The sequence below is a fragment of the Canis aureus genome, chromosome 8 (assembly GCF_053574225.1).
Source record: "Canis aureus isolate CA01 chromosome 8, VMU_Caureus_v.1.0, whole genome shotgun sequence".
NCBI classification, from domain to species: domain Eukaryota; kingdom Metazoa; phylum Chordata; class Mammalia; order Carnivora; family Canidae; genus Canis; species Canis aureus.
Genome location: NC_135618.1, coordinates 37,248,301 through 37,273,344, shown reverse-complemented (window position 1 = coordinate 37,273,344; position 25,044 = coordinate 37,248,301). Strand labels below are relative to the sequence as shown.

At 63.7% G+C, this 25,044-nt stretch overlaps 3 protein-coding genes across 14 annotated transcripts in view; 2 read left to right on the top strand and 1 right to left on the bottom strand.

The window, feature by feature from the left end:
- Positions 1-1,208, top strand: part of NPRL3 (NPR3 like, GATOR1 complex subunit) — a 38,631-nt gene extending 37,423 nt beyond the window's left edge. For all 4 annotated transcript variants that reach the window (XM_077905876.1, XM_077905877.1, XM_077905879.1 and 1 more), the window contains one exon: positions 417-1,208. In XM_077905876.1, the coding sequence (XP_077762002.1) occupies positions 417-582 (166 nt within the window). In that variant the 3' untranslated portion in view covers positions 583-1,208. The remainder of the gene's footprint in view (positions 1-416) is intronic.
- On the top strand, positions 852-24,830 carry RHBDF1 (rhomboid 5 homolog 1). Of its 7 annotated transcripts, XM_077905873.1 has the most exons (22): positions 852-989; positions 2,117-2,436; positions 3,969-5,396; positions 5,553-5,641; positions 17,040-17,180; positions 17,248-17,378; positions 17,634-17,738; positions 18,293-18,506; positions 18,908-19,117; positions 19,191-19,313; positions 19,386-19,543; positions 20,021-20,278; positions 20,390-20,501; positions 20,630-20,704; positions 20,805-20,966; positions 22,426-22,526; positions 22,680-22,743; positions 23,132-23,226; positions 23,382-23,457; positions 23,532-23,632; positions 23,760-23,913; positions 24,150-24,830. In XM_077905873.1, the coding sequence occupies exons 5-22, from the start codon at positions 17,064-17,066 to the stop codon at positions 24,567-24,569; spliced, it is 2,676 nt and encodes an 891-aa protein (XP_077761999.1). In that variant the 5' UTR covers positions 852-989; positions 2,117-2,436; positions 3,969-5,396; positions 5,553-5,641; positions 17,040-17,063; the 3' UTR covers positions 24,570-24,830. The 7 variants fall into 7 exon arrangements, 6 of the variants coding, with proteins under 6 accessions (XP_077761999.1, XP_077761997.1, XP_077762001.1 ...); XM_077905871.1 differs by lacking the exons at positions 852-989; positions 2,117-2,436; positions 3,969-5,396; positions 5,553-5,641 and adding an exon at positions 6,562-7,072; XM_077905875.1 differs by lacking the exons at positions 852-989; positions 2,117-2,436; positions 3,969-5,396; positions 5,553-5,641 and adding an exon at positions 9,494-9,858.
- On the bottom strand, positions 1,151-7,768 carry MPG (N-methylpurine DNA glycosylase). 3 transcript variants are annotated; one of them, XM_077905882.1, is made up of 4 exons: positions 7,721-7,768; positions 3,743-3,973; positions 2,803-3,007; positions 1,151-1,593 (listed from the first exon to the last, which is right to left on the bottom strand). In XM_077905882.1, the coding sequence occupies exons 1-4, from the start codon at positions 7,751-7,753 to the stop codon at positions 1,217-1,219; spliced, it is 846 nt and encodes a 281-aa protein (XP_077762008.1). In that variant the 5' UTR covers positions 7,754-7,768; the 3' UTR covers positions 1,151-1,216. The 3 variants fall into 3 exon arrangements, with proteins under 3 accessions (XP_077762008.1, XP_077762007.1, XP_077762009.1); XM_077905881.1 differs by lacking the exon at positions 7,721-7,768 and adding an exon at positions 6,463-6,614; XM_077905883.1 differs by lacking the exon at positions 7,721-7,768 and adding an exon at positions 5,754-5,895.
- Positions 24,831-25,044: the final 214 nt, after the last annotated feature.

The following is a 25,044-nucleotide window of genomic DNA, read 5'->3' as shown; positions in this document are numbered from 1 at the left end:
GGTGGCGCCTCAAGCCCTGCGGGTGCCCCCAGTACTGGGTGTTGTTACTTCTTCAGGAGCAGCAATGGGTTCTCATCCTCACGGGGCTTAGTAGGGATCTTTCCCCACCAGGAACACAGCCCAGGGCCCCCACGTGGTGACAGACGTGAAACCCAGCTATGACTCGGGGGGCTCTGCAGGCGTACGGTCTTCCGTGTGGGGGGAGGCCCCCCGTTTAGAACCTCATGCTAGGCACCTCTTTGAAGCCGCTGGTGTGCCAGCCCCAGCTGCAAACAGCCCCTGGAACACGAGGGCCTTGCTCCACAGCAGGAGAACGAGGAGCCCCGGCAGCCCCCAGCCCTGCACGTCAGGGTGCTGAGGGCAGACGGGCCACTCTGGGGACCAGGACACTCACCTGCCCCACCCCCACCCCCCAGGCTCCTGCACTACTTCCGCGGCCGCCACCACCTGGAGGAGATCATGTACAACGAGAACACTCGGCGCTCCCAGCTGCTGATGCTGTTTGACAAGTTCCGCAGCGTGCTGGTGGTGACCACCCATGAGGACCCGGTCATTGCCGTCTTCCAGGCGCTGCTTCCGTGAGGCCAGGCCACGTCCTCGGGAGCCCAAGCAGTGTCCAGCAGCAGCCCAGGGGCCGCGGCACCCACGCTGGGGCAGCCTCAGGGCCTGAGCTGAGGGATGGATGGACAGAGTGGCCAGGACTCCGGCCTGGAGGGGAGGCCTGCTGGCTTCTCAGACTTGGGCCACCTCCTCTCAACCTGCCCTCCCCACGGCCGCCTGAGGGGATCCACAGAAAACGCGTCACCACCACCCCTGCCAGAGCCGAGCGCGGGTGGGTGCCTGGCCTGTGTCCCGAGGCCCAGCACTGCCCTGGCCTGCGTGCACTCTGCTCCTCCCAACGTGTCCAGCGCCCTTCCCCGTTAGCCGGCAGGAGGCTTGCGACCGAGCCGTCACCCAGCCACTCTGACACCTGACGCACGAGGCCCTGGGTGAGTCCGCACGGGTGCCCCCCACCCTCTCTCCCAGGCCTGAGGAGCAACGCGTCCCACCTGCACACACAGGCCCCCGGCGTCCCGTCTGGGGGGAGGGCGGGCCCCAAGCACACGTCGGCCGCTGAGCGGGCTGCTGAGGAGATACAAGCAATACCCTGTTCTAATCATAAAGTGTTTATTTGGTTGTTAAAAAATTAAAAAGCCTGGTTGAAGGAGGCCGTCGCTCAGGCCTGTGCGTTCTGCTCCGCGGCTCTGTCTACCACGCTGACCCAGGGGCTGCCCCGTAGGTAAAAGCGCAGGGGCTTCTGGGCCCACTCTCCTGCGTGGCCGATGCCCACTCTGGCTGCTGCCACCACGGCTGGCTCGCTGGGCCCCGGCGGGCTGCGCTCCAGCCACACCGCTCGGTCCTTGGCCAGGTCCCGCTGGTCAAAGCTCTTGTCGATGGCCAGGGCCTGGCACAGCTTGGAGGGGCCACTGCACAGCTCGCGGTCCTTGAGGGCTCGGCCCGTGGTGCCCTTGCGGAGGGTGCTGCGGAGCTGCCGCATGGTCTCCAGGCCCCCCAGGGGCTCCAGCGCTCGCAGGAGGACGCACGCCCCATCCCCTGTGGAACAGACACCTCGCCTGGAAAGCCAGGCCTCCAGCTGCCTCCCCGAGCACCCCTGCGCGCGCTGCCCCCACCTCCCGCACACTTGCATCTGCAAGGTGCCCATGCCGCCGGCCGGGTGGGCTTTCCCCGTGAAGCCTCAGTGCCTGACCGCCACCCAGGGAGAACCTTATTTTTTAAAAAGTGTGGTGGGTGCTTGTAGGTGGCCGCCTCCCCAGCCGCCTGTGGTGCGGTGATGGGCGGGAACTGTGAGGCTGGCAAGGGGCGTCCCAGCGGCCAGTCATCCCTGAGCACGGTCATCCCACTGGGAAGCCTCGGACCTGGGCTGCATCTGACCCCTGTGCCTTGTCCTTCTGGAATCTGTTGGGCCAGCTGGAAGGCTGAGGCTGGGTAGCCCTGCCCTGTGAGCCAGCGAGGAGACATGCGGGGGATGCCAACGCAGCCCCGCCCCGGCGGGCCCTCCACCCCTGGCCCTTTGCCTACCACACCAACTACTTTAAGATTTTTTGTCTTTTTAAAGTAATCCCTCGACATGGGATTCAAACTCCCAACCCTGAGATCAAGAGGTACACGGTCCACTGACGGAGCCATGCAGGCGCCCCCGTCCAAGCTACTCTTAGAGACCAGAGGTTGCAGACACACACCCTGGGCCCAGGGGCTCAAGGGGCTCAGCCAGGAAGACGCCTCTGCCCAGATGCTGTCCGGGCTGCACGGCTGGAGACGACGACCCGGACCCTCCAGCAAGGCTGCTCCCCTGGGATGACCAACACCTCTGGACACCGCCTCACGACACCCTGGTGGCGAAGTCCTCCCCAGCTGAGAGTGACCGATTCAGACCCCGTAAGTGACCATCAGCTGAGGCTCCGGCCGGAGCCCAACTCAACCCAAACTGATGTTGCCCTCGTTGCCCCACAACCAGCTCCTCCCAGGTCTAGCCTGGGTCATGGGTGACCCCACCTTTGAGCTCGGTGACCATCGGTATCCTCATGGAGCCTCTCAGCTGTGTGTTCAGGTCAACCTACGACCCCTACCCAGTGGGGGCCCTTGGCACCTATGTCCTTGACACTGGCCAGAATCCCTAAACCCCAACCTAGCTTAGCAGTGATCCCTGTTTGCTCAGACACCTGCCCCGTCTAGGCATCCTGGGGATGTCCCAGCTGCCAGCTGAGGCACTGTGGTCCCACCTGGCACCGCGGCCCTGCTCACCTTGGCTGGAGACGTTCAAGCAGAAGTACATGCCATAGATGATGTACACGTACAGAGTTCCTGGCTTCATGAACATGCCACGGTTGCGGGGGGTCTGCCGGCCACCCCTAGAGTGGGCAGCTTCATCCTCTGGCCCCAGATATGCCTCCGTCTCCACAATGCGGCCACGGAGCTCTGTGCCATCGTCAAGTCGCCGGACTAGGACCTGTGGGCAGTCCGTTTGCTTCCAGGGCCAGAGGGGCATGCGTGCACTCAACCCCGACAATCCACAGCCTAGGCCTCATCTCCCCAGTTCAGGAGGCACCGGGCACCTGGCCCAGCCAGGGCCCCACTGTCCCCTCTGTCTTGCCCACCAGCCCCGGGAACAGAGTCCCGATGGTCACCGAGTGTCCCGTCCAGAGAGCCGCTATCTCAAGCTCCGGCCAGGACCAGGCTGGAGAACCAGCACCAGGGAATCACACAGGCCCCGTCCCCTTGGTGGGGCCCCCCACCTTCCCGCCACCTCCTCCCCGAGTCCACTGGGTTTAAATGCTTAGCCTGGGTTTAAATGCTTTGGGGCTCAGCGGGCCCCAAAGCTGCCCCTGCCCACTGCCCCGGACACCCAGAGCCTGGACTGAGCGGGACTAACCGCAGAGGACTGGCCCCTCAGCTCCCACCCACCCGGCTGTGAAAGGCCTTCCTGAGCAGCGGGACCAGCTGCCCTCCAGTGCCCCCGGCCTGGACCGCAGCCGGTACGCAAGGAATGGTCAGCGGGGCAGAGCGCCGGGGAGGAGCGGGCCGCAGCTGGCAGGGGCGGGGCAGCACGGCCCGCTGAGGACGGGCTCTCAGGCCAACGGAGCACCCAGGACGCAGCCCGGGCCGCGGAGGAGCCGGGTGCCAGGGGGCCGAGTCTTCCTCGGCCTCGAGATCTTCCACCTGGTCCGTGGCCACGTTAGGTTACCTGTCCCAGAAACGCCCGCGCCAGGGCGACAGCAGGCTGGTCAAAGAAGTCCGATCCCAGCTGCGCAGAGTGGCTCTTTGGGCTGGAGAAATAGATGCTGCGCCGAGGGCCCAGGGTTGCCGGCGGCCCCAAGCAGGGCTCCCCAGGGGACGGCGTCTGGGCCCTGCCCCGCGGGCTCTCACGGTCTGCCTCCAACACTCGCTGCCTTTTTTGGCCCATCCTGCAGGAAAGCTGTAACAGGAACAGACGAGACAAACCTTGTGAACAGCTTTAGTGCAGAGGTCAGACCGCGCACGACTCCTGCTGCATCGGCCAGACGGAGCAGCCACCTGGTGGGCTGTCCCAAGGTGCAAACGGAGCGCCACACCTGCAGTCCTCAGCCCCATGCCGGGCCCTGCGAGGCCTTGGGAAAGGACTGCACGGAGGACAGGCCGTCGGAGGCAGCACGGCGCAGCCACTCTGACCCACACGCCCTCCACCCGCACGAGATGCGCAGGGTGATGGCAAAGGGCTGCCGGGCCCGAGGAAGGGACAGCGGGCACCCGGGCCCAGGACAGGAGGGCTGGTATCGGATTCCCACTCATTACGCAGACTCCAGACAAACCCCTGACCTTGTCTGCACCGACCCTATCCAGGAATTAATTTTATACATTTTTTGCTCTTCTGACCGCGTCAGCCAGGTGCTCCTCTAACCAGAAGTATAAAGCACGGCCGAGATGCTGATGGGACTCAGCCAAGAACGCTGGTGACTGTGGTGTCCTCCACAGTCCCTCCAACCCGGCTGACATGCGGGCAGGGCTCCCACCGTGCCATCCCCTCCTCAGAATGGCCAGGGAGGCTTGACAGGAGGGTGAGCACCAGGCGCTCTTCTTTGCTCCAACTCATGTGCTGAGGGCATGACACCTGCGGAGTCCCCAGCTACCCTCCTTCATGACCCAGGAGGTCATAATGACAAGGAGCAAGTGGGGCAAAGCCGAGGTCTCCCAAAGGACCCAACCTCCCACCTGCTGCCAAGAGACCTGACCACATCCGCCCAACTGCTCTAGGGCCAGTGGCTCCACAGCCAGTGGAAGTAGACGAAGCGCAGCTGAGCCCTGGGCCTGGCGACAGCGTCCCCAAGGGCTGGTCTGCAGAGTCCGCCTCCCTGGCGTGTGACCGACCCGTTATTTTTACTGTAAGTGCAACGAGACGGCTGGTCCACTGAGAGTGGGTGCTGATGTGACTGTCTCTGCTGGGACGCTGCCACCTGGAGTCCGGTCCCTGCCTGCCTTGCGGCGCTCAGGTCATTCTGGGTCGGCCCTGGCCCACCCTGGGTGCTGAGGGACTCCTGAAACTGCCCGGGGATTGAGAGGCTCAGACAGGCCTCAGTTTCCCTATCATGGACCTAGAATCTGAACCTGCCTCACAGGCCTTTGTGATGACGGTTTGGCCCCAGGACTGGGTACGGCAGGGTGACCGTGCTATCGTGCTCGGGTGAGCCCTGCCTGGCACCTCACAGGCATCCCTGGCCCCAGTCACAACTGGTGGCTCCCAGAACAAGGGGCCCCAGAAAGTGACCCGAAGTGTCTGTGCCTGTTTCCACATCTGCCAAAAAGGAACCAATCTGTGACAAGATGGTTATGAGGATACGCGGGAGAAGCCAGGTGGGCACGAGGTGGGTACACAGCAGGGGCTCGGGGTCAGGAAGAGGCACCCTGCAGCCACCGTGTCCCTGGGGGGCAACCCGGGCGGGAGTGGGTCTGGGCAGCGGGCGGTGGGAAGCGGTGTGGCTGCGTGTGGGCCCACCACGGCCCGGCTGCCCTCCATGCAGACGGGGGCACGCAGAGGAGCACCACCTGGAGCAGCACCACCTGGAGGAGCACCTGGCGGAGCAGCACCGACCAGCCGTCCGGACGCGGGGTGGGTGGGGGGACGCGGCAGGGCGGCGCGCGGGCTGCGGGGGCTCGAGGGCACAGCCCTTACCCGGGCTTCACGGGCACCCGGGTCGGGCCCCTCCGGGAACCGCACTCACCTGGGCCGCGCCGCGCGCCGTCATCCCGCGCCTCGGGCGGGCTCCGAGGGGACGGGGTCCGGGTGCGCGGGGATCCCGGCGGCCCCGGCCCGCCCCGACCGCGCCGCCCGCAGCCCGCCCCAGGGCGCCCCGGAAGTGCCTGCGCCTGCGCGGAGGAGGACGGAAGGCGGGCTGCGGGGGGGCTCCACCCCGGGGGCGGGCTCATCCGGGCGGAGGCCGCGGGGCTGCGGGGTTGCCGCGGCGGGCCGGGGAGGGGCGGGCGCCCGCGCGGAGGACTGGCCGGTGCCGGGTGGGGCGCCGCGGTGGCCCGGGGGCGCGTGGGGAGGCGGCGGAGCCCGGGCGCTCGGGGGCGGCCCTGAGCTGCGGGGGGTCAGGGCCGAGGAGGCTGCCGGGGAGGGTCCGGCCCGCCCGAGCCCCCCGAGGCTCCCTGGCCAGGACGGTGAGCGCGGCCGCGCGCCCAGCACACTCGCCCCTGCAGGCCCCCGCGGTGGCCCCCGCCCCGCGCGCCTCCCGGCCTGGCCCAGGCCCCGCCGCGCGCCTCCCCCGGGCCCCCGCCGGGACTTCCTGGGCAGGGAAGGGCGCAGCCTTCCAGCCGCCCGCGGTGTGTGGCTCTCGGGCGGCTTCCGGGCTTCCGGGCTGGGCCCCGAGCATCCGTCCCTGCCTGCGGGGCTGGCCTCCCTGCGACTCCCACCCCTTCTTTCCTTCTCACCCCTGCAGCCATCCTGCCCGAACAATGAGTCCATGCTTCCTGCCTTCCTTTGTGTCCAGTCCCTCTTCCTTTCTCTAGGGGGGAATGCAGGCCCCAGCTGTGCCCCCTCATCCCGGTGGTGCTTGGGGCAGGCTGGGTGCCATTTGTACGAACTCTTACTCCCATTTCACAACTGGCGCATGGCCCTTGTGGAAACTGTGAGGAGTCTACTCGCTTCCGAAGGGGTGTTTGACCCCCACCTTGAGAATGAGGAAACAGAGGCTCAGAGCACAGCCCCGGCCTCCAGGAGGAGGACGCAGAGCTGGTGCCAGCAATGCACTCTCTCCAGATGTTCCAGCCTGAGTGCAGGGGTTGAGAAACCTCTCCTGGGTGGGCCCTGGTCCGCCCCGCCCCACTTCCTGGTTGGTGGTCTGAGGCTCCACCGCAGGCTGGAAGTGGTGGGCCAAGCATTCCCACTGTGGCCTGTTGGGTAGGACGGCCAGCCCGGGGTGAGAGAAGTTGGTTCGGGTGGGAGGAGGGGCCCAGGGCCTTCTCTGTCCCGGGTGTGCCACCCCGCTGCTGGGCCGGGAGACGTGTGTTGTGTGTTGGAGGATGTCAGTGCAAGATGGAGGTGAGAACACCCCACATGCTTTGAAAGGGATCGCTGCTGGGGTGGGCTGCCCTGGGCCCTGCTGGAGGGCCAGTGACTGAAGGCTTGAGACAAAGGATAGCACGGAGGCCACAGTGCCACCACCAGCACTGTCCCAGGGCACCCGGCACGCTGGCTCAGTGTCCTTTTCCCTAACGGAGGGATGCCGACTCTCGGACCAGAGAGTTGGGTCAGAGCCCGGTGGGCCGTGTCTCCGAGGGCAGAAGGCCCTCTGGCAGCCTCTCGGGTTCTGGCATCCCAACTGTCCTCCAGGGCTCCCTGGATCTGACGGGCTCTGTGGGGGTCTGAGCCTCCAAGCCTCCTCGGGCAGAGAGGGCAGCCAGAGGAGGCGTGTGGGGGCTGCGTCCTCCCTTGCTAAGCTTGGATGCAGGTACTTAGGCGACCCCTTGCCCCTTGCCGGGTACTGAGACGCGGGGAGGGGCAGCTGCCTCGGAAATAGTCAGTGACTTCAGGCCCCTGGCTGACCTGGCCCACTTTTTTGTCTCCTCCCCAAATAGCCCAGGGCTGGTGCTGGGCCCACCCAGGCTCCCCAAGGCCCAGGAACTGGCCTGCTGAGCTGAGGATTACAGGGGAGCTGATGGGGACTCCTCCTACTGGTTGGGAACTTACCGTCTCAGGTCCCGGGGTGAAGTCCACAGTCATGGGGGTGGCCCAGATATCCACTCACCCCCAGTGACCTGTGCACGTGCTGGGCAGATGCCATTGGAACGGTTCCCATTTCTCTGGGGCTGGAGGAAGAGCAAGGTGAGGGGCCTGGGTGCTGGCCTTCCGGGTCGGGGCTCCACCAGAGCACAGGGCAGTGGGGCAGACCTGAGGCGGAGCACACATACCCGAATATGTGTGTCCGTGGGGACTAGGTCCAGGCCTGAGCACTCGTGTCCAGGCCTCTGCTCCCACCACGCCTTGATTCCAAGGTCCTTGTTCAGGTGCCGGGGTGTGTTGAGAACCTGGGGATTCCGGGGTTTGCCTGCCAGGGTATACTGGGGTATGCCTTGGGAGCATCACCTGTGAGGGGCACGGGTTTGTAACAGGCTGCGGGGGATCCTACTCAAGCTTAGGAACCAGGAGGGCCCTTCAGAGGTGACTTGAATGAACATGGGGGAGGCCATTTAGCTGTCACTGAATGCGTAGACCACTCTTGGGGAGGGGCATGACTTTTGGCAAGACCGTTCTTGTCCACTGAAGGTGACTCCTTGGAGGGGGCTTTCAGCTGTGAGCCAGCGATGGCTGATGCTCCTGGCAGCTGGGAATGAGTGTCTGGGTCATGGAGCGGGTCTGGGTGGCACCCTGCAGCATCCGCTGCAGGAGGGGACCTGCCAACACTGGATGCTCAGCCATGGCATGCTCTGGAGGTGAGCCCGGGCCCTGGACTCCAGAGATGACACCACCGCCGGCCCTGCCAGCTTAGTCTGGGCATCCAGGTGGGCGGGGCCTGTTTATCCCTGGCAGGGGTCGAGAATGCCTGGTATGGAGAGACTGTCCTGTCTGGCTGAGAGCCTGGCAAGGGAGGAGTGGCACGTGTAGGCTGCAGGAGCCATGAGCATCAGCATTGGGCAGCCTCCCTCTTGCCTTGTGTCCCCCATCCACTGGTAGTCACTGTCCCTACCGCCAGTGAAGGAGTCCTCCCGTGGTTCCTCCAAAGCTTTGCTTTTCCCACTCTACCTAAGAATTGTGTTGATATGCCCGTGTTCAAATAGGATCCAGTGTGTGTAGGCGGCGCTCTGTCCCCTGGTACTGGTGAGGATATGATCAAAGGTCCCTTGCCCAGGTTCCAGGGCCAGCCAGTAAGGTGGCTGCCACTGCTACCTGTCAGCTTTATTCTCTGTGTAGTCAGGAACCAGGTCTTGTCTGTAGTCAGGCCCGGCATGACTTGCTGACGGTGGCAGTGGCTCTGTTCAGAGAGGGCCAGTGCCACCTGGTCACAGGACAGCAAAGGGCCTGAGGACATCTTTGTAGGCACTGGGAGGCTTGAGGTGCTGTGCCACAGGTGCCCTAGGGTGTTCTGGCATCTAGTGAAAGGGTCCTTTGGAGACCTGTGGTTCCAGTTATGTTTTCTCTGGCGCAATAAAAGAGACCCCCGTGAGGAAGCCCCCCCAGCACTCATAGCACCTGGTCAGCCCTCTTGCGCCCTGCTGTTGGCACTGCCCTCCTGCATTCCCTGGTCTTCCTCCGGGTTCTGGGTGATTCAGGCCCACAGACTCTTGCAGTGTCAAGAGGGAGGGATCGCTGGGAAATTCCTACCAGCATCTCAGCCTCAAGGAAATGGGTCATATTGTGTCTAGCCCCGAGAATGCAGGGATGAGCGTACCGGGGGGGGGGGGGGGGGGGGGGGGGGGGGGGGCAGTGAGAAGGGTCTGAAAGTTGGAGTGTGTGCCCCACACAGTACCGCCTCTGCTCTGAAGGTTTCAGGGTGTAAGGCCCACCTGGCCTAGGGGTGCCTGCTGGGGAGCAGCGGGGACTGCGGACGGGGTACCGGCTCTGATCCTGCCTCTGCTGTGAGTGCAAGTGTGTCCTGGGATGTACGTACATGAATGGGAGTGTCCAGTTGTGGTCGTGTGCACGTGTACAAGTGGATGGAGGTGGGTATGAAGGTGTGCACAGTAGTTACGTGTGTGTTTGAGCCTGTAAACAAGTGTGTGTGAGCGTCAGTGGGAGTGGCCGGAGCGTGTGGGTGTGTGTGTGCATGGACGCATGGGCACGTGCGTGTGTGAACGTGGCCGGAGTGAGTGTGGGGTGAGGAGTGTGGGGTGAGTGTGGGCCTCCGGAGGTGGTGGGGGGCAGTTTGCAGGGGATCCAGGGACGCCGCCCCACAGCTTCCTCCCTCTGGAGCCCGAGTCGAGGCCCAGTGAGGTCAGCCGGGCCTCGCTGTAGAGCGAGCGGAGCCCCGCGGCCTTCCCGGAGGAGGAGGCGGCTCGGGCCGGGCGGGCCGCGCGCATTCCTGAGCCCTGAGTCAGCGCGGCCGCCCCCTCCGGCCGGGCCCGCCCCCGGCGCGCACGCCCCTCGCTCCATGGCATTCCCGGGCGGGCGGGGATCGGCGCGGGCGCCCTCCCGGCGGCGGCGGCGGCCCCTCCCCGGAGGCGTCCGGACCCCGAGGAGCCCCCGGCGGCGGCGGCGGTGAGCGGGGCGCGGGGGCCGGGGCCGGGGCGCGGGGGTCGCGGCCGGGCCGGGGCGGGCCGGGGCGGGCCGGGGCGGCCTCACTCCCGTGTCCGGAGGAGCCCGAGCCCCGCGGGGCGGCCCAGCCCGGGATTCCTCGCCCGACGCGCCGCAAAAATAGCCCCGCGGGCGGATTAGCAGGTCCCGCGGCGGAGCGGGCCGGACAGCGCGGCTCCACCCGCCGACAGCTGCGGCTCGGGTCCCCCCCCCCGGGTGTCCCTCCCCGGCCGCCGCCGGGACTCGGGAGGGCGGGAGGGCCCGGGAGCCGCCGACTCCGCGCCGCCCCACGCCGCGACCCCGGTGCCCGGGCCGGGGCTCCCCAGGATAGCGGGGGCGCAGCGGGGGGCGCATTGGGGCAGCGGGCCCGGCCTGCCTGTCTGCCCGTCCGTCTGTCGCCGGGCACTGGGCGGGGACCCCGGGAGCGCGGAGGCCCGGCCGGGTCCCCAGAGCTCTCTCCTGGCGCCGGGCTGCGCGACTCCAGGTCCGGCGGGCGGGCGGGGCTGCGTCGGGAGGCCCGGCCCGCTGCTGGGGAACCCCCTCCCCCCCACCCCAGGACTTCCTGGCTGCGAAGATTCAGGGATGAAACTGGCTTTTCAGGTTTGGCCCAGCTGGATGCTGGGTTTTCCCCACCCCCTCGGAGCCCAGCCCCCTGGAGAGCCCCCAGAAATTAGGAGGACGGTGAGGACCCCAGCAGCGGGCTGCGGTCCAGGGGGTCCCCAGGCTGAGCCGCCTGCCACCAGCGGCCATCCCGGGCGAGCTCGGTCCCCTTCCCCCTTCCCCCTTCCCTGAGAACCGGGCAGCGGGCTAGTAGGTAGGCACAGGAGCAAGTGGCCCCAAATGGAAGGTGCTGGGCCCCCCAGGCCCCATCCCAACCCTTCCAAGCAGCCAGCCAGCCTCCCATTGCACAGACAGGCCAACTGACAGCAGCAGAGTTGGAGAATTGCTATGACCAACGTCCCTCATGCAGCATTACTGTCCAGGGGAGCTCATACTCTAGGTTGGTTCAGAGGGGATCACCCAGGTCTCCCCTGCCTTTTCGGGCACCCCCTCAGGGTCTTCTCAGCTCCCGGCTACTGCTCAGGGCGCAGCCTGCTGCTCTTGTCCCTGGATGCGAGCCCCCCCCCCCCGCCCCCCCCTTGCCAGCTCCAGGGTCCTGTACCCCACCGTGGTGTCCGTGACAGGATCCCCTTTCTGCCCAGGGACTGTATCCTTGTCTTCCGGCTGCTGTGTTGCTTCGGTGTGTTGTTGGGTGACCCCCTCCTCCCTGAGATGCTCTGGGCCAGGACAGGGTGCAGTCGGGGCCCCGCTGGGCTTGGCAGCCCTCCCCAAGCTGAGGACCCAGATGGTCTGCCCCCGCCCCTGGGTGGCAGGTAGGCAGGCACACAGGCCTCTTGCACCCCAGCTCCTGGGCAGGCATGTCCAAGGCTTTGAACCCCCTCGGAGGCTCGGTGACCTCAGGTAGACAACTATCCTCTCTGAGCCTCAGGTTTTGTATCTGTGCGATGGGTAGGGAGGCCCCTTCCCAGGGGCCTCGTGATAGGTCAGCAGGGTCAGGTGGAGCCAGATTTCAGGCAAGTGTGCCAGGCTTCTGAGGACAAGCCGTTTGTTCTTCTTTTTTTTTTTTTTTTTTTTTTTTTTTAATTTTTTATTTATTTATGATAGCCACAGAGAGAGAGAGAGAGGCGCAGAGACACAGGCAGAGGGAGAAGCAGGCTCCATGCACCGGGAGCCCGATGTGGGATTCGATCCCGCGTCTGCAGGATCGCGCCCTGGGCCAAAGGCAGGCGCCAAACCGCTGCGCCACCCAGGGATCCCTCGTTTGTTCTTCTAACAGACTTTGAGACTTGGCTTCCTCTCCTGGGGCCTCCCTGTACTGTCCAGCGGCTGGCCCGTCCGGGAGGAGGTCACTAAGCCTGAGGGTGTCGGGGGACCAGGAAGCGTGTGTCATGTCAGCGGGGGAACTTGTGAAGGCTCCCCTGGCGCTCGGGCTGCTCCCCTGCCCCGAGCCGGGCGTGTTGGTAGGATGTGGGCCTTTCCCCTTGGTGGCCCGAGGCGGCTTTTCACCGAACTCCTGAGGTCAGCTAGGCCTCGGATGGTCGCAGCCAGGATCCGCTGTAGCTAAGTTGGCTCCCTGTGGCCTTGCTGACTGGCCGGGTGGCATAGACCTGCCACCTCTCGGAGTCTTGGGGCTCCCCACCCTGGGGCCAGAGCTCGTGTGGGCAGGGGTTTTGCTTCGGGTCGTCGGTGACTCCCGGGTTCACACGTGCCCGTGGAGTGCCCTCTGCACCACTCTCCCCGTGCAGGTCCCACAGTGTAATTACCACCAGGGATTCCTGTGCCTTCGGGGCCTCCTGTAGCGGGGAGCCTCTTGGTCTGTTACAGGCCTTCTGCACACTCCTCTGGGGTGATGTCTGTCGTGTCGTGTGATGGGTGACGAGGGGATGTAGGGATTGGTGTGTCCTCCTGGGGATGGGCAGAGGACACTGTGCAGGCCATCAGCTAGATCTCAGGCTGCCCTGCTCCTTTCTGACCCCTTTTCCTTCACAGAAAACGCGTGAGGCCTGGGAGGCTCGAGGCGGGTTGAGGACCTGGCCATTACCATGTGTAGCACGGACGGGGCCGTTCACACACACGATAGAGGCCTGGAGAGGCCAGGTGACTGGCTCTGCTGCACAGTAGCCTGCGGTGTGAAGGACTGGACTGTGGGACACCAGACAGCTAGTGCTCCCCATTGCCAGGGGATTTCTGGGTTGGGCCTCAGATTAGGGTCAAATGGAAGAGTGAAGGTCAGAGGTCAGGGCTCTAGTGTGGAGGCTGGAGGATTTGGCCCCTCCTGGGATCATGCTCAGGTGAGCTGGGGACATGTCTGGGCAGGTGTCCTGGGGTGGGGCCCATTGCTCCAGCTGACCTGGGCGGTGGGTGATCCCCTGGGCAGAGTGGGGCCAGGGCCTGGTGGGTCTTGTCCTGGGGCTGTGGCACCCCTGCTATCCTCTCAGCCTCCAGCAGCCCCTCCTGGCACCATCCTGCCAGCTGGCAGAGCAGGCCTGAGTGCTCTGGTGGCTGCTGCTCGCACCTGAGGATCCGGCCTCGCAGTGGCTCTGGCCAGTGTTTAGGCTGCGGCAGGCCAGAACTGCCTGCCATCTCCTCCTGCCTCTTGGTTACAGCCACCCTGGGCATCTCTGAAGGCTCCCGTGTCCAGGTGCCGCCCGTGGCGTATGCTCTGGTCATAGATGCTTGTGGGCCCTCCTGCTCCCCTTCCCTGGTCCTCCTTTGGCTGCGCTCAGGGAGCCCCCAGACCAGCAGGCGTTTGGCAGCCTGGGCCTCTGGTTCAGCTGCTGCTTCGCCAGCACCTACGGTGTGCCAGGCACTGCTGTGCTCCCTCAATTTCAGATAAAAAAAATGAGGCTTGCAGAGGGTTGCCGGTAGAGAAGGTGAACAGGGTCTGTCCAGTGGCTCAGGCCAGGCTCTCCCCAGTGGCTTCCCTCCACTGGCTTCCTGGCCCTTTTATTTTTAAAATATATTTTATTTGTTTATTCTTGAGAGACACAGAGAGAGGCAGAGACCCAGGCAGAGGGAGAAGCAGGCTCCATGCAGGGAGCCCGACGTGGGACTTGATCCTGGGATCCCCAGGTCATGTGCTGGGCCCAAGGCAGATGCTCCACCACTGAGCCACCCAGGTGGCCCTGGCCCCCTTTATACCCGAGCGCCGTGCCAGCCCGGGGGGTCCCCACTCATCCCCAAAGCAGGGACAGGATTCGGTAGGATCTGCCCCTGTTCCCCACCTCGCCCTCTGTCCTGAGGCTGTAGCTACTCCCACCTCGCTCCCTCCAGTTGAAGCAGCCCTAGTGGTCCTGAGCTTGCGGGACCCTCGTCCCTCAGCCCCATCTCGGGCCCTCATGAGCCCGCGCACTTGTCCTGTGCTGCCCGGAGTGCCTGGGTGTAGTGTGCCCCTGTTTCTTGCCCCTTTGCTCGGTCCCCACCCAGTTGTCAGCAGTTTCTTCTTCACTTTTAGATGCCCGTTTAGGTCTCCTGATGGGGCTGGGGCCTGGGTGGGCAGTGTTGAGCGTTGCCAGAGTGACTCAGAATGTGTGACCCCGAGTAGTCAGGCCCTCCCTGGGCTGTGGTTTCCTCCTGCCCTGAGGGGGTCAGCAGAGCAGAGATGCTATTGGGATTCCCCCCTGAAGGGCTCTCTGGGAACAAGAGCCCAGTGTGTGCCTGGGGGAGGCCTGGACACTGAGCCACTGTCTCCTCTGGGTGGGCACTGTGTCCCTCCCCAGCCCAGACTCTTTGTCCTCCGGGCCTGCCCCTCCCCCGCCCCTGGGGCCCACTGTGGAGCACCCCCCTTGTGAATCCCACCCACTTGAGGCCCCGATGGGGAACCATGCACAGAGAGGTGAGGCCGACCCGAAACCCGCAGCACTGGAGGCAGAGCACCCTTCTGCGTCCGCCCTGAACACTGGAGGGATTTGGGTGGAGGTGAGGGACACCGGGAGATCGGAGCGTACGGGTGGGGATCTGGTGGCTCCCCTTAGAGCTCAGCTGGCTTTTGTGTTCCTGGGACCAGCTATAGGCAGGCTGGCAGGTCCCTGTGGGCCTCACCACCCTTTTTCCGCTTCTTTGCTTGTCTGTCCCTGCCCGACCTCATCTGTGCTCAGCTCCTCCTCCCAGACCCAAGTGAAGGGTCTTTCTCAGGGACCCTGCACGCTCTGGATCTTGCGGACGACCATGTGCAGAGCGACCATGTGCAGAGTGGCTCTGGGCCCGGCGCAGACAGGGCCGGGCGCATCTGTCGGGGCGGGCAGGGGTGGGTGTGAGGAGAGGCCGGGGCGGCAGGAGCCGGAGGGTCGCTGATGCGAGGGTCGCCGATGCGAGTGTCGCCGTGGGCCGCAGAGGCCTGTGTGCTGCTGGACGGGGCACCAAGTGGCTGAGGCGCCCAGACGTGGGCCGCGGGGGGGTCCTGGGGAGGCCGCGGGGCCAGGGGAGCTGCGTGGGGCGGGGCTGGGGGACAGGGCTGGCGTTGCGGCATCCCGGTACCGACCCGCTGGCCGCCCTTCCCCAGGGCTCAGTTTGCCTGTTCGCAAAACGGGCGTGGGTTTTTCTCTCCATCTGCTCCCGGCAGCTGTGGGGCTGTTTCCAGAGGCGTTCGTGAGTGGGTTCCCAAACCAGATTTTTTTTTTTTTTAAGATTTTATTTGAGAGAGAGTACAGGCTGGGGGTGCGGGGGTGGTGGTGGTGGTAGGGGCAGAGGGGCGAGCAGACTCCACGGCGGGGCCCCATCCCAGGGCCCTGAGGTCGGGCCTGAGCCCGAGTCAGGTTTCACCGACGGCCCCCCGGCAACCCCCGAAACCTGAACATCACAATCTGTCTGGGTCCCAAGTTCTTTGATGTAGTCACGGAAATTTGGGGTGTCTGCCCTCCGAGTACTGCGTGGCCACTCCCCTGCTATGCCGGCGCCCCAGTGTGCGCGGGGAGCCCGGGTCTCCTGTTTGCCGACATCCTGCAGCCCATCTCTGCGGAGGGGCAACCAGCGCTGCCTGGAAAGTGCCCTTTCCAGGGGGGATAGAGTCCCAGGGGGCCGTGGTCACATGCTCATTGCCTCACCAGCCCTGGGCCAGGCGTGGGGAGACCCAGGGCAAAGCCTGGCCTCTGCTCTGGGTCCCGGGTCTCAGGTGCTGAGGGGGTGTTTGGCGCCCGATGGGGGTGGGGTGCCTCGGGGGTCCCCTGACCCTGTAGCCGCGGCCGCTCCTGTGAGATGGAGGGATCGCGGCCCTGGCCGAGGTGCCCTGGGTCTTCTGTGCTTTGGGCAGGTGCACACGGTGAAAGGGCAAGGTCTGGGTCGGGCAAGCTTGGGGTGTGCGCCGCGTGCGGAGGCCCTCGGGCCGCCTCTGTCCTCCGCTCCCGTAGACCAGCGGGCTGATCCTGTGGGGAGCGGCTCTGCCCCACGCAACGGCCTGCTTCACTGTTTGGTCACCTCAGGTCGTTGCTAGATGTCACCTCGCAGGGAGGCATCACTGCCCCAGCAGCTGTCATGTGCTGTGTTTTCCTTTTATTTTTTTTAATTTTTTAAATTTTTATTTATTTATGATAGTCACACAGAGAGAGAGAGAGAGGCAGAGACACAGGCAGAGGGAGAAGCAGGCTCCATGCACCGGGAGCCTGATGTGGGATTCGATCCCAGGTCTCCAGGATCGTGCCCTGGGCCAAAGGCAGAGGCCAAACCGCTGCGCCACCCAGGGATCCCTTTTCCTTTTATTTTTTAAAGATTTAATTTATTTATTCATGAGAGAGACACACAGAGAGAGGGAGAGAGAGATGCAGGCAGAGGGAGAAGCAGACCCCGGCTGAGCACAGAGCCCCACGAGGGGCTCGATTCCATGACTCTGAGACCATGACCTCAGCCGAAAGCCAGTGTTGACGCTTAACCGACGGAGCCAGCCAGGTGCCCCATCGGTACTTGTAGGGTCAGGGTTTGGCTGCACCATAAGCTCCAGGAAGGCAGGGGTTTTGTCTGGTTCCGTTTCCGTGTGTCTCCAGCAACATATCCCTAAGCCCCAGGAGTGGCTCATAGTGGGTGCTCACGTGTTTGTCACACACCTGTCTCCCGACATGAATGAGTTTGTACTATCTGGGGACCTCGCTTGGGCCCCGCATGTCTCTTGGGATCAGTGCTAAGCACAGAACAGGAGCTCGGCCTCACGGCAGGGCCGTCCCCGTCCCAGGGAGCCTCGGGCGGTGGCTCAGCACGGCTCTTGAGTGACCCCACGCCGCGTCCCCAGGCCCGCCCTGCCCCACGCGGAACCATGAGTGAGGCCCGCAGGGACAGCTCGAGCAGCCTGCAGCGCAAGAAGCCACCCTGGCTGAAGCTGGACATCCCGGCCGCAGCGCCCCCGGCCCCGGAGGAGCCCAGCTGCTTGCAGGTAGGCCCGGCCGGGGGGGCTGCGGGGGGGCCCCCTCCAGCTTCCTCACTCTGACCCTGTCGCCCAGCCCCTGAGACGCCAGGCCTTCCTGCGGAGTGTGAGTATGCCGGCAGAGACCGCCCCCGTGCCCTCACCCCACCCGGAGCTCCGGCGGCTGGGGCTGCAGCGCCAGACGTCCATCACGCAGACCATCCGCAGGTACCAGTCGGCCTTGGCTGCTCCGCCGGTGGGGCTGGGGGGACAGAGGGCATACGGGGTCCCCTCCGGGTCCTGGGGCTGGGAAGGGGGCCAGGGTCCCCCGTCTCAGCTCCCTCCTCCATCTCGTGCCCCATGTCACCCTGTCCTCCTGCTCTGGGGACACGCTGCTCTCACCTGCCGCCTTCTCTGCTCCCCTCCAGCACTCGCTCTCTCCTTCTCTGTCTCTCCCATCCCAATGCTCTGGCCCCTGAACAGCCGACAGGTGCGCTTTGGGCGTGTCCACACTCTGCCCCTCTTGGGACCCCCTGCTGCCCGTAGGGCTCTCCCCCAGCGCCGGTCTCTCTCTCGGTCCCTGCTCAGGTATCGGGGCAGGGCATGAGTGTATGGACAGCAGGCGGCGGGTGCATGGCTTGCGGTCTCTGGGGAGCTGCCACTGTCCTTGGTGTTCCCTGGGCGCTCCTAACAGCAGGTGCTGGTAGATTTTCTCCGTGCATGTTCAAGAGCTGGGAGCTTGCAAGTGGCCGCCACCCGAGTTCTGTGGTGTCGCAGGTCAAGCTGCTGCCCAGGGCCTAGCTCTCTGGCCAAGGGCTGAGCTCTGAATGCCGTCTGTGGACTCGGTGCCTCCCCTTGAGCACCCGTCTCTGTGGTGTGTGGAGGGTCTGTGTAGGATACTCACTTGGGCAAGGCCTGCCATGCGCGGTTCTAGTGGGAATGTGCAGTTGGTTAATTGTGTGGGGGGGGCCAGAGCCAGAACCTATTCATTCTCTTAATTAGGCCCAGCCCACCTGGAGCCTGGGCCCTGCAGTGATTGGAGGCTTGGGTTGGGGCATGTTGTCCAAGAAGAGGGCCTCTGAGGCCCCTGCCTGGGCCGGGGGAAGATCTGCCTTCCCCTTGCTGAGACCATCCCATGGCAGGGGCACAGCTGACTGGTTTGGAGTGAGCAAGGACAGTGACAGCACCCAGAAGTGGCAGCGCAAGAGCATCCGCCACTGTAGCCAGCGCTATGGAAAGCTGAAGCCTCAGGTCATCCGGGAGCTAGACCTGCCTAGCCAGGACAACGTGTCCCTGACCAGTACTGAGACCCCCCCTCCACTGTATGTGGGGCCGTGCCAGCTGGGCATGCAGAAGGTATGCCCATTCCCTGCTGCCTCCTCCCAGCTTCTCACTCTGCTCCCCGGGCCGGGCCTGGGGCCACAACCACCTTGGACAGAGGAGATTCCTCGGAGCTCATGGTGTGGGAGGGTGGTCAGATGGCCCCATAAAGGCACCTAAGGTACTCTCCAGGGACCAGGGACCAGGGGAGGGGACAGGTCTTGGGATTGTACCGTGGGTCCAGTCTGGATGAGAGACCCTCCCAGGATGAAGAGCAGTGCAAAGGCCCTAGGTGAGGATGGGGGGACCCTTTTAGGTACCTACACAGCTGTCCAGGGACCCACTGGGGAGTGGGAGGGGTAGCGGCTCTAGGGGGGGAAGGAGCCCCCAGAGCGATGACCAGACCTTGACTCGTAACGTCTCCTTCCCTCTGCCAGATCATAGACCCCCTGGCCCGGGGCCGGGCCTTCCGCGTGGCGGATGACACGGCCGATGGCCTGAGTACCCCGCACACACCTGTCACGCCTGGTGCCGCTTCCCTCTGCTCCTTCTCCAGCTCCCGCTCGGGCTTCAACCGGTTCCCGCGGCGACGCAAGCGTGAATCGGTGGCCAAGATGAGCTTCCGGGCAGCCGCGGCCCTAGTGAAGGTGGGTGCTGGGGCTGGGGTGGGGTGGAGACTGTGCCGGCCGCCTCGCGGCATGCTCACCTCCTTGCTGGCAGGGCCGCTCTGTTAGGGATGGCACGTTGCGCCGGGTGCAGCGCCGAAGCTTCACTCCCGCCAGCTTCCTGGAGGAGGACACAGCTGACTTCCCCGACGAGCTTGACACGTCCTTCTTCGCCCGGGTAAGAGCACAGGGCCATCCCCCACGGCCCCTCTGCCTGCCTGCCCCACCCTGACCACGTGTGTTTGCTCAGGAAGGAGTCCTCCATGAAGAGCTGTCCACGTACCCAGACGAGGTGTTTGAGTCCCCCTCGGAGGCAGCGCTCAAGGACTGGGAGAAAGCCACGGAGCAGGGCGACCTCACGGGGGGCGCCCTGGACCGCAGCGAGCTTGAGCGCAGCCACCTGATGCTGTGAGTGCCGCTGCTCTGTGCGCAGTCGGGGGGCCGGGGGCCAGGCTCGGGCTGGCAGGAGCAGCTGGGCCCTGGGGTGCTGACGCCCTGGCGGGCCAGGGAAGGAGGTGGCTTGTGGATCATGAGCCCAGCTTGTGCACTGTGCTGGTGGGACCCGAGGCAGGGCACCGTTCAAGGCTCAGCTGCCCACCTGGGAGATAGGAACGTAATCCCAGAACCCCTGGGCTGGGCGGAATCCAGAGGGGAGGAGGAGGGTGCTGTAATGCATGTTTGTAGGTGCTCCAGGGACCCTCATAAGGGTCAGGTCCCCCTGCTTCCGTCCGCACAGGGGCTCGGGACGGATTGTGCTGCTAAGCCGGAGGCTGAATGGCTGCGTAGGGCCCTCAATGCATGGAGCAGATCAGGGTGGGAAGGTCACCCTGGTGCTGCTGCTGAGGGCTTGCAGCAGGCGGGGGGTGACTGTGCCCCTCCCCCCAGGCCCCTGGAACGAGGCTGGAGGAAGCAGAAGGAGGGTGGAGCAGCTGCCCCTCAGCCTAAGGTGCGGCTGCGGCAGGAGGTCGTGAGCACGGCGGGTCAGCGGCGCGGCCAGCGCATCGCCATGCCGGTGCGCAAGTTCTTTGCCAGGGAGAAGCGGCCGTATGGGCTAGGCATGGTGGGCCGGCTGACCAACCGCACGTACCGCAAGCGCATCGACAGCTACGTCAAACGCCAGATCGAGGACATGGATGACCACAGGTAGGACGCAGTGGGAGTGCGGGGTGGGGCGCAGCTCGAAGCCGGCCAGCTCCAGGTTGGGGCCGGGTCTCTGGGTAGGGGTGCTGCCTCTGCTGACGCGCCGCCCCGCAGGCCGTTCTTCACCTACTGGCTCACCTTCGTGCACTCGCTCGTCACCATTCTGGCCGTGTGCATCTACGGTATCGCACCTGTGGGCTTCTCGCAGCACGAGACCGTGGACTCGGTGAGCCCAGGCACCCTCCCCGGCCCAGACCTGTGGAGTCTGGAGTCTAGGCTCTGAACTCCCTCCTGCTTCACTCTGGGAGGAGAGGGCCTGAGTGGGTTCTGTGATCTCTCTCCCCAACCTTGCAGGTGCTGCGGAACCGCGGGGTCTATGAGAATGTCAAGTATGTGCAGCAGGAGAACTTCTGGATCGGGCCCAGCTCGGTCAGGACAGGGCCTTGTGGGCGTCGGGGGTGCGGGGGAAGGGGGGGACCCTGGGCTGGTAGGGGTCAGGGCCGCAGCAGCATATCCCATTTGTCCCCAGGAGGCTCTCATTCACCTGGGTGCCAAGTTCTCGCCCTGCATGCGTCAGGACCCGCAGGTGCACAGTTTCATCCGTGCTGCGCGGGAGCGTGAGAAGCACTCAGCCTGCTGTGTGCGCAATGACCGGTCGGGCTGTGTGCAGACATCGGAGGAGGAGTGCTCGGTGCGTGCCCCACCACCGTGCGTTTGTGCTTACTTTGGGACCTAAAGCAGAGTCCCTCCGCTCACGTTTACTCCTTGCCTCCCTCATCTCCTGCCTCTTCATGTCAGATGAAGTCTAGTCTTTGGTTTGGGTGTGTTCTTTCTGCACGTGTCTCAATTTTGTGCACGTGTCTTAAGTTTACGCAAGTAGTATTCCTTATTCTTTCCACCGAGCCATTAAAAGAAACCCAAAAAACAAAGAAGATTCATCCAAAATTTTTTTTCTTAATTGCTTTTTTAAGAAGTATTTATTGAGACGGCATAATTAGGGGTGGGGGTGGCAGAGGGAGAAGAAGACTCCCTGTTGAGGGCAGAGCCAGGTGCAGGGCTCAATCTCATGACCTTGAGATCAAAACCTGAGCTGAGGGACGCTCGGGGGGCTCAGTTGTTGGGCGGCTGCCTTTGGCTCAGGTCATGATCCCGGGATCCGGGGTCGAGTCCCACGTTGGGCTCCCTGCATGGAGCCTGCTTCTCCCTCTGCCTGTGTCTCTGCTTCTGTCTGTGTATCTCTCGCGAATAAATAATCTCAAAACAAACAAACTGAGCTAAAACAGAGTTGGATACTGATTGAGCCCCGCAGGCTCCTCTCATCCAAGTTTTTACTGCATCATCTTATGTGGAGCTGCTATAGTTTATACCAGTTCCCTGATTTTGGTTGTATTTTAAAGCTGATATGAATTCTGCTGTTGAGATCCTTTTAACAGTTTCCTAACATGCCTGTACATTCTGGAGTGTAATTTTTTTTTTTTTTTGAGATTTTACTTATTCGTTCATGAGAGGCAGAGAGGCAGAGGGAGAAGCAGGCTACACGCAAGGAGCCCATTGCAGGACTTGATCCCAGGACCCCGGGATCATGCCCTGAGCCAAAGGCAGATGCTCAACCAGTGAGCCACCCAGGCGTCTTTTATTTTTTTAAGATTCTATTAATTAATTATTATTTTATTTATTCATGAGAGAGACAGAGAGAGAGAGAGAGTGTGCACAGAGGGAGAAGCAGGGTCCATGCAGGGAGCCCGACGTGGGACCCGATCCTGGGTCTCCAGGATCAAGCCCTTGGCTGAAGGTGGCGCTAAACCGTTGAGTTCCCCCAGGCTGTCCAGATTGTATTTATTTAGTTGAGACAGAGAGAGACAGAGCACAAGTAGGGGGTGCTGGGAGGGGCAGAGGAAGAAGCAGACTCCCCATCAAGCAAGGAGCCTGATTCGGGAATCGATCCCAGGACTCTGGGATCATGACCTGAGCCAAAGGTAGACGCTTCACTGAGCACCCCCCCCAGGCGTCCTTGGAGTGTTGTTTCATGGAGATTGGGTTGTGGGTAAGGGTGAGAGTCTCAGTGGTTTTGCTTTTAGTTCCTGCCTCCTGAGACTGCACTGGTCAAGGGGTGGGCTCTGACCAGGGGTTGACCCTGTGTCCTCCTACAGTCCACGCTGGCTGTGTGGGTGAAGTGGCCCTTGCACCCCAGTGCCCCAGACCTTGCTGGCCACAAGAGGCAGTTTGGCTCTGTCTGCCACCAGGACCCCAGGTCAGTCTTGCTGCGGGGGAGGACCGCCTTTGTCCATGGCTTCATGGGGTGTGGGGCGGGGGGAGAGGGCACAGCCCCCCTTGTTGTCGAGTTGGACAGGTGTGGATGCCAAGGAGACAAAGCGAGGTCTGACCACATACTGGCCTCATGCAGGGTGTGTGATGAGCCCTCCTCAGAGGACCCCCACGAGTGGCCAGATGACATCACCAAGTGGCCGGTGAGCTACAGTGGAAGGGTTGTTTGGGAATCACCCTTGTCACGTGGGGTAGGAATCCACACTTCACCGGTTAATGATGCCAGAGCGATCCCCATCGTGGGACCACCCTGTATATTCAGATGCATGTTCCTGGCCTTTGCCTGTCTGCCTACCAACACCCAAGCAGGTAGCCAGAACAGGGGAACCAGGGGGAAGCTTGGGAGGTCAAGTGTCATCATTCCAACCTGACAGATGGCTCATTGGTCTCAGGGTGTGGCAGCATGCCTGCAATCAAGGGGGGCCGGTTCCCCACCCTAGGAGCCTGTCCATCTTTGCCCCAATCCCCAGGTATGGTGTGGGGCCCAGGGTTGGGAGAGGCCCTAACCCAACTCACCTGTTTGTAACCCAGATCTGCACCAAAAACAGCGCCGGGAACCACACCAACCACCCGCACATGGACTGTGTCCTCACAGGCCGGCCCTGCTGCATTGGCACCAAGGGCAGGTAGATGTGTGTTGCGCTGGGGCTGTGCCCTTCTCCCTCAGCAACTTCTGAAATAACCCAAGATTCCAAGGGACCTGGGTGGCAGTCGGTGCCTCTGCCCTTGGGCCGCAGCAGCCCCCTCTCCAGGTCCTCTCAACCCTGGCCTGACCTTCCAGGTGTGAGATCACCTCCCGGGAGTACTGTGACTTCATGAGGGGCTACTTCCACGAGGAGGCCACACTGTGCTCCCAGGTAGGCCTCCAGGGTAAGCGTCCCTCCCTGCTCCCTCCCAGCCACAGTGGGTGCTGATGGGCCACTCTGCACAGGTGCATTGCATGGATGACGTGTGTGGGCTCCTGCCCTTCCTGAACCCTGAGGTGCCCGACCAGTTCTACCGCCTGTGGCTGTCCCTCTTCTTGCACGCTGGGCAAGTGATACCACGTGGGTTGGGCGGAGGCAGGTGGGGTGGGTGGTCCCAGGGACCCAGAGCAGCTGGCCAGAGATGGGAAAGGGGTAGTCGCTCTGCTGAGTGCTTGCCCCGCTCCCACCCATAGGATCCTGCACTGCCTGGTGTCCGTCTGCTTCCAGATGACCGTCCTGCGGGACCTGGAGAAGTTGGCAGGCTGGCACCGCATAGCCATCATCTACCTGTTGAGTGGTGTCACTGGTAACCTGGCCAGTGCCATTTTCCTGCCATACCGGGCAGAGGTAAAGCTGTCCCCCCGGGTGGGGACCATCCCGTGGGTACCCACTCTCCATCATAAACTGGGTCCATATCCGGCACCAAGTTTGGGTCCCTAGAGAGCCCAGCCTGGGAGCATCTCCTTTGGGCCCCTCAATCGTGATGTGCCCTGGGTCTCGGGAGGTGGGATGGGGAGACGGGGGCCCAGGCTGGGGTGGCCTGCTGGGCCCCAGCAGCTCACAGCCACCCACGCTGTCGCCAGGTGGGCCCAGCCGGCTCGCAGTTTGGCATCCTGGCTTGCCTGTTTGTGGAGCTTTTCCAGAGCTGGCAGGTCCTGGCACGGCCCTGGCGTGCCTTCTTCAAGCTGTCGGCTGTGGTCCTCTTCCTGTTCACCTTCGGGCTGCTGCCCTGGATCGACAACTTCGCTCACATCTCGGGCTTCATCAGCGGCCTCTTCCTGTCCTTCGCCTTCCTGCCCTACATCAGCTTCGGCAAGTTTGACCTGTACCGCAAGCGCTGCCAGATCATCGTCTTCCAGGTGGTCTTCCTGGGCCTCCTGGCCGGCCTGGTGATCCTCTTCTACTTCTACCCCGTGCGCTGCGAGTGGTGCGAGTTCCTCACCTGCATCCCCTTCACCGACAAGTTCTGCGAGAAGTACGAGCTGGATGCCCAGCTCCACTGAGTCGGCGGGCCGCTGGGTCCGGGGCGCGCACCGGCAGGCCAGAGCTGCCCTGGCCCGCCCCAGGCCTTCTGCGCAGGGCTTGTGTCCTGCCTGCTGCCGGGCCCTGACCTCTCGTGCCTTGTTCACCCTGGTGAACTTATCGTGCTTCAGGGCATTTACTACACTAGTTCCCACAATTATCTTCTAACTAGTTTCTTGACGACCACCTCAGGTGGCCAATAAATGGACTGGGAGCGTTTTAGCTGCCACTAACTTACTGGAGCTGCCTCGTCTTTCTGGTTTCTGGCTAGGGCCATGGAGGGAGAGGTTCTTCAGGCCTCTGCGCGCAACACCCCCCACCTTACAGTTCCCCAGAACAGGGAAGTAAGTGTGAGATATACCTCCCCGTGAAGTCCCTCAGCAGGGTGGACGGCTATCTCCTGCCCCCTTCCCCAGGGTGACTGGCAGCTGACAATGAGAGAAGAACCCACGGCTG